We start from the raw sequence: 14,073 nt of genomic DNA, 5'->3' as shown, positions 1-14,073 counted from the left end.
GAGTACCACAGATGCATTATTTGCCTTGAGGATGTTGATGGAAAAGTACAGAGGTCAGAAGGAGCTACATTGTGTCTTTGTAGATCTAGAGAAAGCCTATGACAGAGTACCCAGAGAGGATCTGTGATACTGCATGCAGAAGTCTGGAGTGGCAGAGACATAAGTTAGAATAATACAGGACATGTACGAGGGCAGTAGAACAGTGGTGTGGTGTGCTGTAGGTGTGACAGTGGAGTTTAAGGTGGAGGTGGGACTGCATCAGGGATAAGCCCTGAGCCCCTTCCTTTTTGCAGTAGTGATGGATAGGCTGACAGATGAGGTTAGACTGAAATCCCCGTGGACCATGATGTTTGCAGATGGCGTTGTGATCTGCAGTGAAAGCAGGGAGCAGGTGGAGGAACAGTTAGAAAGATGGAGGCATGCACTGGAAAGAAGGGGAATGAAGATTAGCCGAAGGAAGACAGAATATATGTGCATGAATGAGAGGGGTGGTGGGGGAAGAGTGAGGCTACAGGGAGAAGAGATAGCAAGGGTGGAGGACTTTAAATACTTGGGATCAACCGTCCAGAGCAATGGTGAGTGTGGTCAGGAAGTGAAGAAACAGGTCCAAGCAGGTTGGAACGGGTGGAGGAAGGTGTCGCGTGTGTTATGTGCCAGAAGAGTCTCTGCTAGGATGAAGGGCAACGTTTATAAAACAGTGGTGCGGCCAGCCATTATGTACGGATTAGAGACAGTGGCACTGAAGAGACAACAGGAAGCAGAGTTGGAGGAAATGAAGATGTTGAGGTTCGCTCTCAGAGTGACCAGGTTGGAGAAAATTAGAAATGAGCTCATCAGAGGGACAGCCAAGGTTTGATGTTTTGGAGAAAGTTAGAGAGAGCAGACTTCAATGGTTTGGACACGTCCAGAGGAGAAATTGTGAGTATATTGGTAGAAGGATGATGAAGATGGAGCCTGCTTGGCAAGAGAGCTAGAGGAAGACCCAAGAGAAGGTTGATGTATGTCGTGAGGGAAGACATGATGGCAGTTGGTGTCCGAGAGGAGGATGCAGGAGATAGGCTTACATGGAAAAGGATGACGCGCTGTGGCGACCCCTACCGGGACAAGCCGAAAGGAAAAGAAGAAGGTTGAAGAGGTGTGAAGGACAGAAAAGAAAAAGACAGAAGACTTGTTGTCTGCTTACAACAAAGTCCTAACATCTGAGTCTCTTCCCCAAAGGATTGTCTCACACCTTTGGGAAAATGGACACTGACGAGCTGTTTGCAAATGACTGGCCATTAAGCAACACGGCAAAACCGATCATTCACCAGCCACACCCGTCAATACAAAACAACAACAAAAACAAATGACCACTCCCAAGAGACATAAATAAGGCAACTCCACACCTACAATTTAGAACTGAAGAAGTCTTGTGGGTTAAATGTAAAATGTCTTCACCAACCAAGAAGTCTCGTTGGCAAAAAGTTAATTTGTGTGGATGACTGGCAATCTCCACAGACACAACACTGACATACGTTTCAAAAGTATCTCAAGTCGGCCAGCGAGGGCGTCGCTGCCTCACGTTGGCGTCTGGATACATGTAGTGCAAATGTTTCGCGTAAAACTCGTCACCTTGAGTCGTCGCAGAACGGCGGCCACTCGTCTCCGGAGGCCGTCCCATCGCCGGTTGCCCCGGTCGACCCTCAGCCGGAGGTCGCCGGCGGCGTCTGTCCGGTTCTCGCGGGCCAGCCGGCGGTACTGCTTGTTGACCAGCTCCATCTGGGTCAAACGCTCATGCACCTGGCGCTGGAAGGCCTGACGGAAACAGCAAAACGGCCGGGACGTCAGGCGGACGCTGTGTTTCGGTAGGTTTGCTTTCACACCGGCCCCCTCGAAGCCAGGTACGCAGGCTTCGGTTTTCAGCCCCACTCCTCTCTTTTGATCAAGGTCAGCATAGGCCCCGATGTCGGATATCTCTGAAGATGATCCCCAGTGATTATCCTGAGGTGTGAGGTAAACGTGGCCGCCATCTTTGTGGAATTTTCTCCAAATAATCATGGAATGAGCACTTCAAACGCCTCAAAGTTCCTCCAGAAGAAAGAAACTCAGGATTGACGACTGAAGTGCACGACCTATTCTACTGTTCTGCTCAGGAATAATGTGTTGTTTGCGTTATTAAGCTGCATTTTTTTGGGCAAGTGACATCATTTGAAAGGTCACGCTAATTTTAAAACGTCTACTTGGAAAATGCATCGTAATTTCGATCTGTACGTGCTTATTGGTGGATAGTTTTTAACTGAAACTTGTCATCCAATCAGAGAAGGGCTTCCCCGGGTAGCCGATGAAACGAAGGTGTCAAAGAGACATTGAGAAATCATCACGTTCTACTCAAAGTGTTTTGTTTTGGGTTTTTTTAACCAGAACGTCTCTAGGTGATACCACACAAAAATGTTCACCCCAAAATGGAATTTCTTTTTCCTACACAAAAAATCTTTTCAAACTTCTTGCGTGCTTATCAGGTTGAAGTGCCCGTTCCAACCAGACTTCGCATATTGACTGACTGTCATTTTGGAGAAATCTCCCCACGTTGCTGTTAAAAGTCTTTTGAACCCTCCCCAATCTGCTTGGAAAACAGTCGAGCCGACAATCATACCTAAGCGATGTTCTTGCTCTACATCGGCTTGTACTGCTGCTGCGACAAGCACATCTTCAGCCACTAGCGTGACCCAATGGTTAAGGTCTTGGCCTGTCACCGTGGGGGAACTAGGTTTAAGACCCTGACTGGACCATCTGCCAACATCCCCAGGAATAACGGCTGTGGTGTCCTTGAGCAAGACACTGATACCCTGAAATACTCCCTGGGCGCTTCAGCTGCCCCCTGCTCCAGTGTGTTCCACTCTATATATATACGTTTGCGGTCTTTCTTAAGATGTGAAAAATTGTTGCGTGGGCGTGGTTAATTTGTTCAAGTGTAAACACAGCAAACTATTCTGGTGCCCAACAAACCACAACCAAGAAACATCTTCCACAAACACTTTATCGCGATCATAGAAGGTCCACAAATGACAACAACGGCGTTCAGAAGTTCACCTCAAATTTCTTGAGCTCCTCCTTGGCACTGGTGTAGAGGACGTCGGCAGAGTCGGGATTGGCCGCCGTCAGCTCGGCCACCTTCAGCCAGTCCTCGAAGCGAGCCAAGTCGTCCAGGAACTTGCACCACAGACGCCACGTCTCCTCAATCCTGAAATCATCTCAAAATACTCAACGGGCTTCCACTTTGGCTACAGACTCCTCATTGACCTACGCAGACCACCGCTCGACCACCCGAGCCGTGTCGGCTCTCCTAATAACGTCTTTTGTTATTAGGAGCGACTCGGGGGGGGGGGGATGCAGAGGGGCGTTGAGTGTTTCAGAATAGGGCTTCACAAACATTTCCAAGGACCACGTCATAATCCTAACGCTAATCAAACTAGGGATGCTATTAACCATTATTTTAAAAATCGATTAATCTGTCGATTATTCTTTTGATGTATCAGTTATTTCAAATAGACATGAATTGATTATGATTCGGTTTGGTCCGTAAAATCCGTTAGAAAATTGGCAAAAATGTGGATGATTATTTTATAAAGTAAAGCAGATGTTTGCAAACATTTTGAAAAAAAAAAAACACAACAATAATCATTTTGTTTTCATGTAGGAATACTTGGACAATTCCAAGTTAAACAAGGTCTCTAAACAATCGATTCTCAAAATAGTTGTCAATTAACTTGATAATCGCTTAGTTGTCGATTAATTGTTCCATCTCTAGATGAACCCCTAACTACAACGTGCGACCCTAAAAGCCATAGGCCTTATGAATGGTTCAACCTAAATATTCAAAACCTGTTTAATAGAAAGGAACCAAACCAAATATATTAAACTCAATATTTATCCATTGTTGCTGGCTGATGTGCGCAGCTTACACTAACAACACGGGTCGGCTATATTTAGCCACTTTTCCGATCGCGCTAACGACTATTTTATAAAAAAACGACGATCGGCTTTTAATTCCCGCTAAGAAACAGACGCAATGAGGGAATGATTTTGACATTGTTTGGCGTACGACAAGAAAGGAGCTCGCTGGGAGGTAGGCCCAATGAACATTTCCCACGATGCCCATTTGTACATTGAAAAATCATTGATCACAAATTGTTTAGTGGAGCCCCTAGCTATAGCTGGCAGACCCTCATCCCGGGAACTGAGCTGACCTCATCCTCCTCTCCAGGGCCATGGCGCAGATGTTCCTCCAGCGTCGGTCCAGATTGCTAGCGGCCTGCAGGATGGCATCGCGTTCCGACTCGCCGCCGCAGGCGTCGGCGTCGCGCAGTAGGACGTCGCACGACCTCGCCACCGAAGCCACCGTTGCCGCGTGGTCGTCGATGTCGCGCTGCACCTCCTGGACGTCAAAGGGAGCGTTAGCGTCGTTACCGTGTGCCACAGAGGAGGACTTGATTCTGCTCTAGTCACTGTTTTGACGACTTGTGACTAAAGACTCAAGACTTGAGACATGATGAGCTCAATCACATACTGGAAATAGAAATGTCAAAATATTTATTTAAGTTATTTTCATTTTACTATCAAAAAGAAATTAAATCAATTAACCTACTATTTAATGAGATGCATGAACAAAAAATAAATGAATACATACATTTATGTGTGGTTTGCAGGTCATACTTTGCCCAGCCCCCCAACCCATGTACAAAACCTGAACTTCACAGTCCAATAAAAATATACAAAATAAATAAATAAATAAAAACCTCCCTAAAATAATGTAAAGATTTACTCCAACAATGCAACTCTGCTTTTTTTGTGTCTCATGATGTTGTCAGCAGGCAGGTAGACGCGTGAGAGAGAGATGATGGATGGATGGTTGAATGGCTAGACAGACAAAGATAGAGCTGATCCACTCAAACACAATGCAGCCGTCATTACCCCCTCATTGCACCCCCTCCTGCCTCCTGCCAGCAAAGTGTGGCCCTCCAGCTGGTTGCCACGGCAACAGCTAAAGGCTTCAAGAGCTGATCCAGGCGATAATCGCACGAGCCGTCCGTCACCCGCTAATGGACGCGCCCAAACAGCCAAGTTTTTTCCAATGTTTTTATTTTTTTTATATTTTCTGCTTTCCAGTCTGTCACATGGCTCCGCCCCCCTTCCGCAACTTCCACCGTGGTTCCGGTCCAAAATCCCGCACAGACGATCGCGTCAGATTAGATTATTAGATCATTCATTTTGAAGCATCTGTGAACGAATATTTGCCGTTTGCCTCATGATGAACTTCTACTGTTTGAAAAATATTTCTTTGCGCTACAAATGTTTCTCTTCCATTCTGTTAACGATGACATCATGTCAATTGGGCTCTCCTGTGAGGATAAAAAAGGTCACTTTGTTCCTGACGCTTAGCTGTGAGACTGCATCTGGGGAGGGGGCGCCAGTCGCATAAAGCAGAAGATAACTGCCTGTTCACATTTCCGTATTTGACCTCACTCGAGAAAAATAATAGTTGCCGCCAACCTGCTGCTATTCCAACTGTCTGCTTGCATGCAAGTTTCGAGAAAATTGGATGTCATTTTTCTCAAAGTGCTCGTCCTGTCTCTCGTCTACTGGAGGCTTCACATTTTTCCTGTGACATCAGAAAACCTAAAATAATTTTCACAAGAGTTGCTAGCTCAGCACTCAGGTTTTTTTATTCAGATTTGTAATCTCTCAATTAAAAACAGTCAAGAAATGTTCTTTAGTTCAGCATTTGATGTTATCTTCGTTGCCATTGGGGCCGAGTCTTGTTGAGGACCTCACGATTCAATTCCTTTTAGATTATTTAGGTTGGTTTTCGATTTGATATTGAGTGAACTGCTTTGATGTCGATTCAGCAAGAACTAGAAATTAACAAATAATTGTGGTGCTGATAACAGCTTTAAAATATTTATTTTCATGCCCATGTGAACTTACATGATATGTTGCTGCACATTTTTGAGCAATAAAACATGAAAATAAACATTGACATGAGAATAACTTATTTGTTCATATCGAGTAAAAATGTATAAACAATTAAAATGTTAAGTGCATCTAAACTTAAATATTTCGTACCAAATGAACCCAAAGCGCCCCCCCCCCCACTGGCTAGGACATAAAACTGATTCAGAAGATTTGCTGAATAAATATTGAATCCGGTATATGCGCAAACTACTTGCGCATTCGGCAAATCATGTCAAAGCACTTCCGCCTCGTTCGGGAGAAAACATCAACAATGTCTGTTTTTTTTTTTTTTTTTTTTAATAAACATAACGTCACCGAAGAGCCACCAAAGATGACAACAGACGGTGTTCGGGCTTCGTTCCTGTTTACATGCATGGCACGATATCATATTTGTATGAAAAAAAAAAAAAAAAAAAAAAAAAAAAAAAGATATACATGTATTTAACTTTGTGCGAAGACACCAGCCATAAAGAAAACAAGTTTTAGTAAGTTCGGCTTCAAATAATCATGTCATCGTTTAAAGTTATGTTAGACAGACATACAGAGGAAGTCCGCGATTCCGTGCTGCGCCTTGGTCACGTGACATTCCGCATCTAGCGGATTGGGGAACGGAAAGTTGCGACGCGTCGGCCATTGACACGTGTCGACAATGGAGGAATGAATCAGAAGTGGAGAGAATGAATGAGCGATCGCTAGTGATTGTTAGCGTGCGACCGACCTGCTGCCGCTCCAGCTTGTCGTGAATGTCGTCGGCGTGGCAGACGTGGTAGACGGGCGGCTGAGCCAGTTGGGCGTCCACGCGTGCCAACCACGTGCGCAGCTCGTTCATGTTGTTGTCCAGCTGCTGCACCGTTCCCAGCGTCTCCTTCAGCTTCCGCACCCTCCGAGGCACAAACACACAAAGGCGTCAGATTCCGCATCCCTTACTTTTCACCAGTGTCCTTTTAAACCAGCCCCATCAAATATACGGCCCATCAACGGCTCTAATCTGGCCTGTGGGGGATCGAAAACTCACGAAGCTGCAATTTGTCAATTTAAGTAGCTGCTGTTGCTCAATTTGTCCACCAGAGGGCGCACAGACGAAATTTAAATGAGCACTTCTCACTTAGATGACATTGGCTGCTACTCAGGATTCGATACACTTGTCGCACTGTTTATTAAATGTGAAATAATCCCAAACTGGCTGGCGTTTATTTCCACGTGAGTCAGCACTAACAGTCCGTGTGGAAAAATAATTACTGAAAAACAGACAATAATCTAGGACACTAGAATGATCAAATAAATCTGTCATGCAGTGAAGCTGCAAAAAAGTGAACCACGATATAGTGAGGGACAACAGTAGCTCCAAAATATTGTGATTTTGAATTTAAAAAAAAATTGGAATAATATTTTCTGTGGCGGCACGGGGAACGACTGGGTAGGACATCTGCCTCACAGTTCTGAGGACCGGGGTTCAAATCCCGGCCCCGCCTGTGTGGAGTTTGCATGATCTCCCTGTGCCTGCGTGGGTTTTCACCCCCACAGGCCAGGGTGTCCCAAAAACATGCATGGTAGGTTGATTGAAGACTCTAAATTGCCCATAGGTGTGAATGTGTGCACGAATGGTTGTTTGTTTATATGTACCCTGCGATTGGCTGGCGACCATTTCAGGGTGTAACCCGCCTCTCGCCCGAAGATTGCTGGGATAGGCTCTAGCACACCCACGACCCTTGTGAGGGTAAAGCGATACATAAAATGGATGGATGGATGAATATTTTCTGTTATTGTTTTTCAGCCCGAAACCAACAAAAAATGTTTCCACTGGAGAGTGCCAAAGTTTATGTCGGTGACAAGAAGGCAGAAGACAACATTTGTGATAGACACGATCAACCGAAGAGACGAATACGATGCGATGATAAGCGACTGACCCGATTCAGCCGACGTAGAATCCAACGAGACACCAAAGAGAAAATGAGCGGCTGCTCGAGGAGTCTTAAGCGAGCCAGCGGGTGAGCGAGAGGCTCTGCATTGGGGGCCATTATGGCACACACATTGTGAGCGGGCAGGAAACTTCCATCTGCCACTTTTGCGTTCATTACAAGCTGCACACATGGCGAGGGCGTGAAAAGCCCCCCGTGGTGTGGGGGGCAGGGGGGTAGGCTTTCAACATTTCAGCGCGTCAAAAGTCAGTAGCTGCCGGCCCGGCCGGACGGGAGCGGCCTTTGTTTGCTTTGCTTTGCTTTTTGGGGGGACAAAAGGCGAGCGTTAGTGCATCAAATCCTACGACTGCGCAGAAAACAAAGAACATACTAGCTGCATTACAACAAGAATAATATTCATTTGAATGAGTTTCTTCTTTTTAAATGGGTTCTATGGATGACTTGTAGTAGACTTCTGCAATTAGAGCTACTGATTAGAGTTTTATATTTGATATAATGATGATTGTAAGCAGCTTGTGGAAACTCTGCTAGCTAACATTTATCCGCGAAGCTTCACTTAGCTTTTAACCCTTTCAGCAAATCCCACAATGCATTTGGGAAGAGTTCAAACGGCTCCATGTGGGACCCTTGAATGCTGTTTTGACATATTTCTATCTATTATTTGTCTTGGGCTGTAACTAACCATTATTTTAATAATAATGTGTCAATTATTTTTGGGATTTATCGATGAATTGGACAAAAGATATTGTTTGATTTCCATCCATTCATTGAAAAACAGGATGTTATTTCAAATTGACAGTGCAGAAAATGCACAAACAAATTGATTATGATTCAGTTTCTGGTTTGTCCGTAATACCTGCCATTAAATCAGCAAAAACAAGCGTCACATAAGTTAGCCATGGCTGAAATGGTGAAAAACTGTTTCAAACTAACCTCCACAATTGGGCACTTGGTATTTGCATGTTTTCAACAATTATCTTCAAACATGAATAATGTATTTGGAAACAAATCTCTGAATTCACTTGTCTTGAATTGTTTTGTTGTTTGTTTATTTTATCCTTGACCGCATGGACGTTTCTATTGGTCATCTGGATTCCGAACGTTCATTGTAATCGACATCTATGGATGTCAAGTACGTTTAAAAGGGTCCAGGCCCATTTGTGAATATCAGCTTTATGACTATGAGGGGCCGTTAGGGACATTATTCAGGATTAGCTCTCACACTTACTATTCAAACGCTTTCACACACACACAAACTACTGAAAGGCTCTCATAAACACAACTCAAACACACTCACGAGTCTTGCTCTCATAAAGACTACTCAAAGACTCTCGTTAACACTACTCAAACACTCTCATACGCACGAGTCTTGCTCTCATAAAGAATACGCAATCACTCTCATTAACACTACTCAAACACCCTCATACACGAGTCTTGCTCTCATAGGCTACTCCGGCTGCCTTGTGTCAACCGTCGAGACCTTCAAGTTCCTGGGAATTACAATCTCTCAGGACCTGAAGTGGGGGACCAACATCAACTCCGTCCTCAAAAAGGCCCAGCAGAGGATGTACTTCCTGCGGCTTCTGAGAAAGCACGGCCTGCCACCGGAGCTGCTGAGACAGTTCTACACAGCGGTCATCGAATCAGTCCTGTGTTCTTCCATCACAGTCTGGTTTGGTGCTGCTACAAAAAAGGACAAACTCCGACTGCAACGGACAATAAAAACTGCTGAAAGGATTGTCGGTACCCCCCTACCCACCATTGAGGACTTGCACGCTGCCAGAACTAAGACAAGGGCGTGCAAAATCCTCTCGGACCGTCCTGCACCCCGGTCACCGGCTCTTCCGGCTCCTTCCCTCAGGTAGGCGCTACCGATCGACGCAAACTAGAACTAGTAGACATTCCGACAGCTTCTTCCCTCTTGCGATCAACTTCTTAAACACCTAACCTATAATTCCATTACAATAAGATGGCAGTTTTTGACTTGAGGCCAATGATGTATTACTCGTGCACTCACTGTAGTTGTCTCGCCATGCTGCACTATTTGCATATACTGGCCACTCATGCCAGAGTAGCATCTGCTCCATTTGCACACTGATTGAGGACTATCTGTAACATTTGCACAACCAACATTGTCCCAGATGATCGCACTACTCGTCACTTTAAACCGCATACACTCCTTGAAGTCTCGGCGCACTTTGCACGATGGTCATTGCACCGGATTATTGCGATATTAGTCGTTTGAACCGCTCTAAGTGCTCGAGGACTCTGCATCTTTTTGCACAATTGTTTTTTGTCAATGTCTTTATGTCTCCAAAGTGTTCTGTAAATTGACTGTCTGTTGTACTAGAGCGGCTCCAACTACCGGAGACAAATTCCTTGTGTGTTTTGGACATACTTGGCAAATAAAGATGATTCTGATTCTGATTCTGAATACTCTCATTAACACGACTCAAACACTCATACGCACGAGTCTTGCTCTCAAAAAGACTACTCAAATGCGTTCACACGAGCACATCAATTACATTCTCGCACACGTCACTGGCATTCACGAGTTCATGTCAATTATGCTCACGCACACGTCGATTATGCTCACGTGACTAGTGTAAATCTTTTATTAGGTAGTTAAATTCAGAAAGTGAAATTATAGAGATGCACTGCACACAGTCAGAGTGAAGTATTTCATATTTAAAATATGTATTATTTAGATGATTATAGCACATAGCAAATAAAATTGCCCATATTGAGAAACTAAAATACAATAGTATAAATATAAAAACAAAATAGTGAATTAAATAAGTGCTAGACTGGCCTGCCTGCAGTTCAGACGTGTCTCCCATTGAAAATGTGTGGCTGACAGTTATTTTAACTTTAGCCAAAAAAAAAGAAACAATTGAAGTATGTGAAGGTGTTTAAATAAAATGTACTCATTAGCGACCTATCAGCCGTCGCTATTGTTGAATGCGCCACTAGAAGCTGAACCCCCTGTATTAAAACGTCTGCTGACTTTCACACAGAACCCAGCCAACCGCCTCCAACTCCAACACACAATTATGTGATGTATGCAAGTCAGGTGACGTGACTCTAGCGTGCCACACTGCGGTTTCGTTTGTGACGTGCCCGCACTCCAGCAAAGAAGGAAAAGGGGGCGGCTCTCGTACCCCGCGCTCGTACCTGGCCTCGATGTGGTGGAACAGGTGCTGCCATCGGTCGTTGACGTGGTAGAGGGTGTCATTGACGTCGCTCTCTTTGGTCTTGTTGCTGGCGTCGATGATTTGCTCTCCCAGCTGCTTCAGGTGACTTTTGTTCTCGCTGAACAGGTTCATCTCCTCCATGCAGTCCTGAGCGCCAGGCAGACCATTAGCATCGTGCAGACTAACCTGTTAGCTTAGCACGCGTGGCTTCGCAGACCGTGGTCAACTTTACAGATGTTGAGATGTTGCTAACCTGGAGGACTTGGTTAGCTAATTAGCATCATCAAGGCAAATAATAGATGGAAGTGGTTTTGTCAGAACTAAAGCTATTCTATAAAATGAATAATGCAGTCTTGTCAAGCTAAAAATGCAAAAGAAGTTATGTAGGTAAAAGTGCTGCAGGTGAAAGAGTCCAGCAAATGAATGAACAAATGAAGGGGGCGCAGAACAAAACCCGGACACACACACACACGCCAACTGCAGTCGCCCGTTTAACATTTAATCATCCCAACGTCCCTGACCGCCACACGACAGACATTTTACCTTCTTGAGCTTCTCCACCATCTCCTCGATGTTGAGGTGGGACTCGTTGGCCATCTTGTTCTCCATGTGCGTGAGCCAGTCGCACAGCTCGGCATTTTTCTCCTTGAACATCATCCACGCATTCAGCCGGTCGCCGATTTCCTGCTTGCGAAGGGACACCTGAACGCACCGCACACAATCAAGTGTCAATCCCAACCGTTGGGCTCGTCTCTGACCGCGCACGCACGCACGCATGCACATGCTAAACACCCTAATCCAGGTGTCAGCAACCTTCCCGAAAACCGAGAGCTACTTCTTGATACTGATGAATGCAACGGGCTTCCAGTTTGATTCACACTTCTGAAATAACAAATTTTCTCAAATTACCTTTAATTCTCATTGATCATGTTAATCACTTCTCAAAGTATTTATGAACAATGATTTAGGAATCAGATAAATATCAATACTCAACACTTTTTCTTGAGATCTCTGTGTACGAAATCACAATGTCACATTTTCATCACTACTAACAATTTGTTTACGGAACAACCAAATCGGAAATTTGAATTTAGTTGTGTGTTGCCACTGAGAACTTCTCTGTTTCTTTGCGCCTGGCATTGCTTGCTGTGCGCCCATGTGTCGTCATCTGGGTTTTAATTTGACACTGCAACTCTGAGTAAATCTTGCAGGTGTCCATTTTAATGACTTTCATGTCAGAGAAGGCACATTCACCGAGACAGCTTGATCCAAACAACAACAACAACAACACACACTATTGGACTTTTCTGTGTCAACAAGACGCCAAAGGGTTTCTGCAGCCTGAGATTATTTTGCAATGTTACAATTTCAATTTCCACCTGTCCAGTATCCAAGCTGAACACTGGCCTTATTTGCCCAGCAATGTATGTTGTGTCCACTTTCATGAAAGTGTTGGAAATGAACGACACACAAGGCTGAAAGATGACAAATGTCACAAAACCTGTTCTCAAACTCTTTTTATGATTTAACAGGACTTTTCTGCCTCTTTGTCAAAAGTCAAAAGTCTCAGATACATAAGCATTGTCTTTCAGCACCATCTGCACAGAAGTACAGTACCTTTTTCTCTGTAAATTCACAGGGAATGTGTTCATCTGAGCTTTAAATGCATTTGAATCACTTATCATCAACAGTTGTACCTTTGCCTTGCAGCTCACAGTTCAAATGCTTCAGTTTGACAGTAATGTCTGTTCAAAATGCGAGGTCACGTGTCCACTCAGCATCCTCAGGCAGCAAGGTGTCTTCGCCTTTGGAATGCATGAACTCTGTGATTTCTCTCAAAAGTGTGTGTGTGTGGGGGGGGGGGGGAAACGCACCAAAATGCATCCCCTGCTGAGCCATCCGATTTGTGTGTGTAGTAACAGGTCACCATATTCAGCTGACAGCACCTCCAAAAGCACCTTGAAAGTTCTGCACTGTTTTGCTGTGGATCGGACATCACGAACGATGCAGCGGTAATGGAGAAACTTCAGGAACTGCGTGTCACCTTCAGAGCAAGCAATGAATCCTGTATGTCGGCCGATCAGAGCAGCAGCCCCGTCTGTAGTCACCGATACCAAATTTTCCAACGATACCGTTTTCTCCTTGAAAAATTCCTTCACTGCGTTATAGATGTCAACTCCCCTCGCAGTTGTCTTTTAAGCCAGTAGTGTCAAAAGTTCTTGTTTTGTGGATAAATCATCAAACACCATCCAGATAAACACCATGAGCGGTGTTGTACCGCTGCTGTCCACTGACATTTATTAATATTTAATGTTCAAACTGATAAACTCGATTGTTTTTAGCAAATAATCAACTTTAAATGTTATGGCTGCAACACATTCCAAAAAAGCTGCAACACGTGGCAAAAAAGACTGAGAAAGTTGAGGAACGCTCATCAAACACCTGTTTGGAACATCCCACAGGTGAACAGGCTGATTGGGAACAGGGGGGTGCCATGATTGGGTATAAAAGGAGCTTCCCTGATTTGCTCAGTCCTTCACAAGCAAAGGTGGGGCGAGGTTCACCTCTTTGTGAACAAGTGCGTGAGAAAATAGTCGAACAGTTTAAGGAGAATGTTCCTCAACGTACAATTGCAAGGAATTTAGAGATTTCAACATCTACGGTCCATAATATCATCAAAAGGTTCAGAGAATCTGGAGAAATCACTGCATGTAAGCGGCAAGGCCGAAAACCAACATTGAATGACCTTCGATCCCTCAGGCGGCACTCCATCAAAAACCAACATCAATGTGTAAAGGATATCGCCACATGGGGTCAGGAACACTTCAGAAAACCAATGTCAGTAAATGCAGTTTGGCGCTACATCCGTAAGTGCAACTTGAAACTCTACTTTGCAAAGCAAAAGCCAATTATCAACAACACCCAGAAACGCCGCCGGCTTCTCTGGGTCTGAGCTCATCTAAGATGGA

The 14,073-nt window shown here is 44.6% G+C and overlaps 1 protein-coding gene across 1 annotated transcript in view; it reads right to left on the bottom strand.

The window, feature by feature from the left end:
- The window catches only part of LOC133401966 (nesprin-2-like), a 77,569-nt gene that overhangs the window by 19,194 nt on the left and 44,302 nt on the right, over nucleotides 1–14,073 (bottom strand). Inside the window, exons 29-34 of the mRNA XM_061675500.1 lie at nucleotides 11,648–11,806; nucleotides 11,085–11,251; nucleotides 6,710–6,872; nucleotides 4,227–4,414; nucleotides 3,070–3,220; nucleotides 1,612–1,794 (exon numbers count right to left, since the gene is read on the bottom strand). Coding sequence (XP_061531484.1) covers nucleotides 1,612–1,794; nucleotides 3,070–3,220; nucleotides 4,227–4,414; nucleotides 6,710–6,872; nucleotides 11,085–11,251; nucleotides 11,648–11,806 — 1,011 coding nt within the window. The remainder of the gene's footprint in view (nucleotides 1–1,611; nucleotides 1,795–3,069; nucleotides 3,221–4,226; nucleotides 4,415–6,709; nucleotides 6,873–11,084; nucleotides 11,252–11,647; nucleotides 11,807–14,073) is intronic.

This window comes from Phycodurus eques, chromosome 4 (assembly GCF_024500275.1).
Source record: "Phycodurus eques isolate BA_2022a chromosome 4, UOR_Pequ_1.1, whole genome shotgun sequence".
Taxonomy (NCBI): Eukaryota; Metazoa; Chordata; class Actinopteri; order Syngnathiformes; family Syngnathidae; genus Phycodurus; species Phycodurus eques.
The sequence above is the reverse complement of the archived record's forward strand: the minus strand, read 5'-3'. Positions and strand labels throughout refer to the sequence as shown.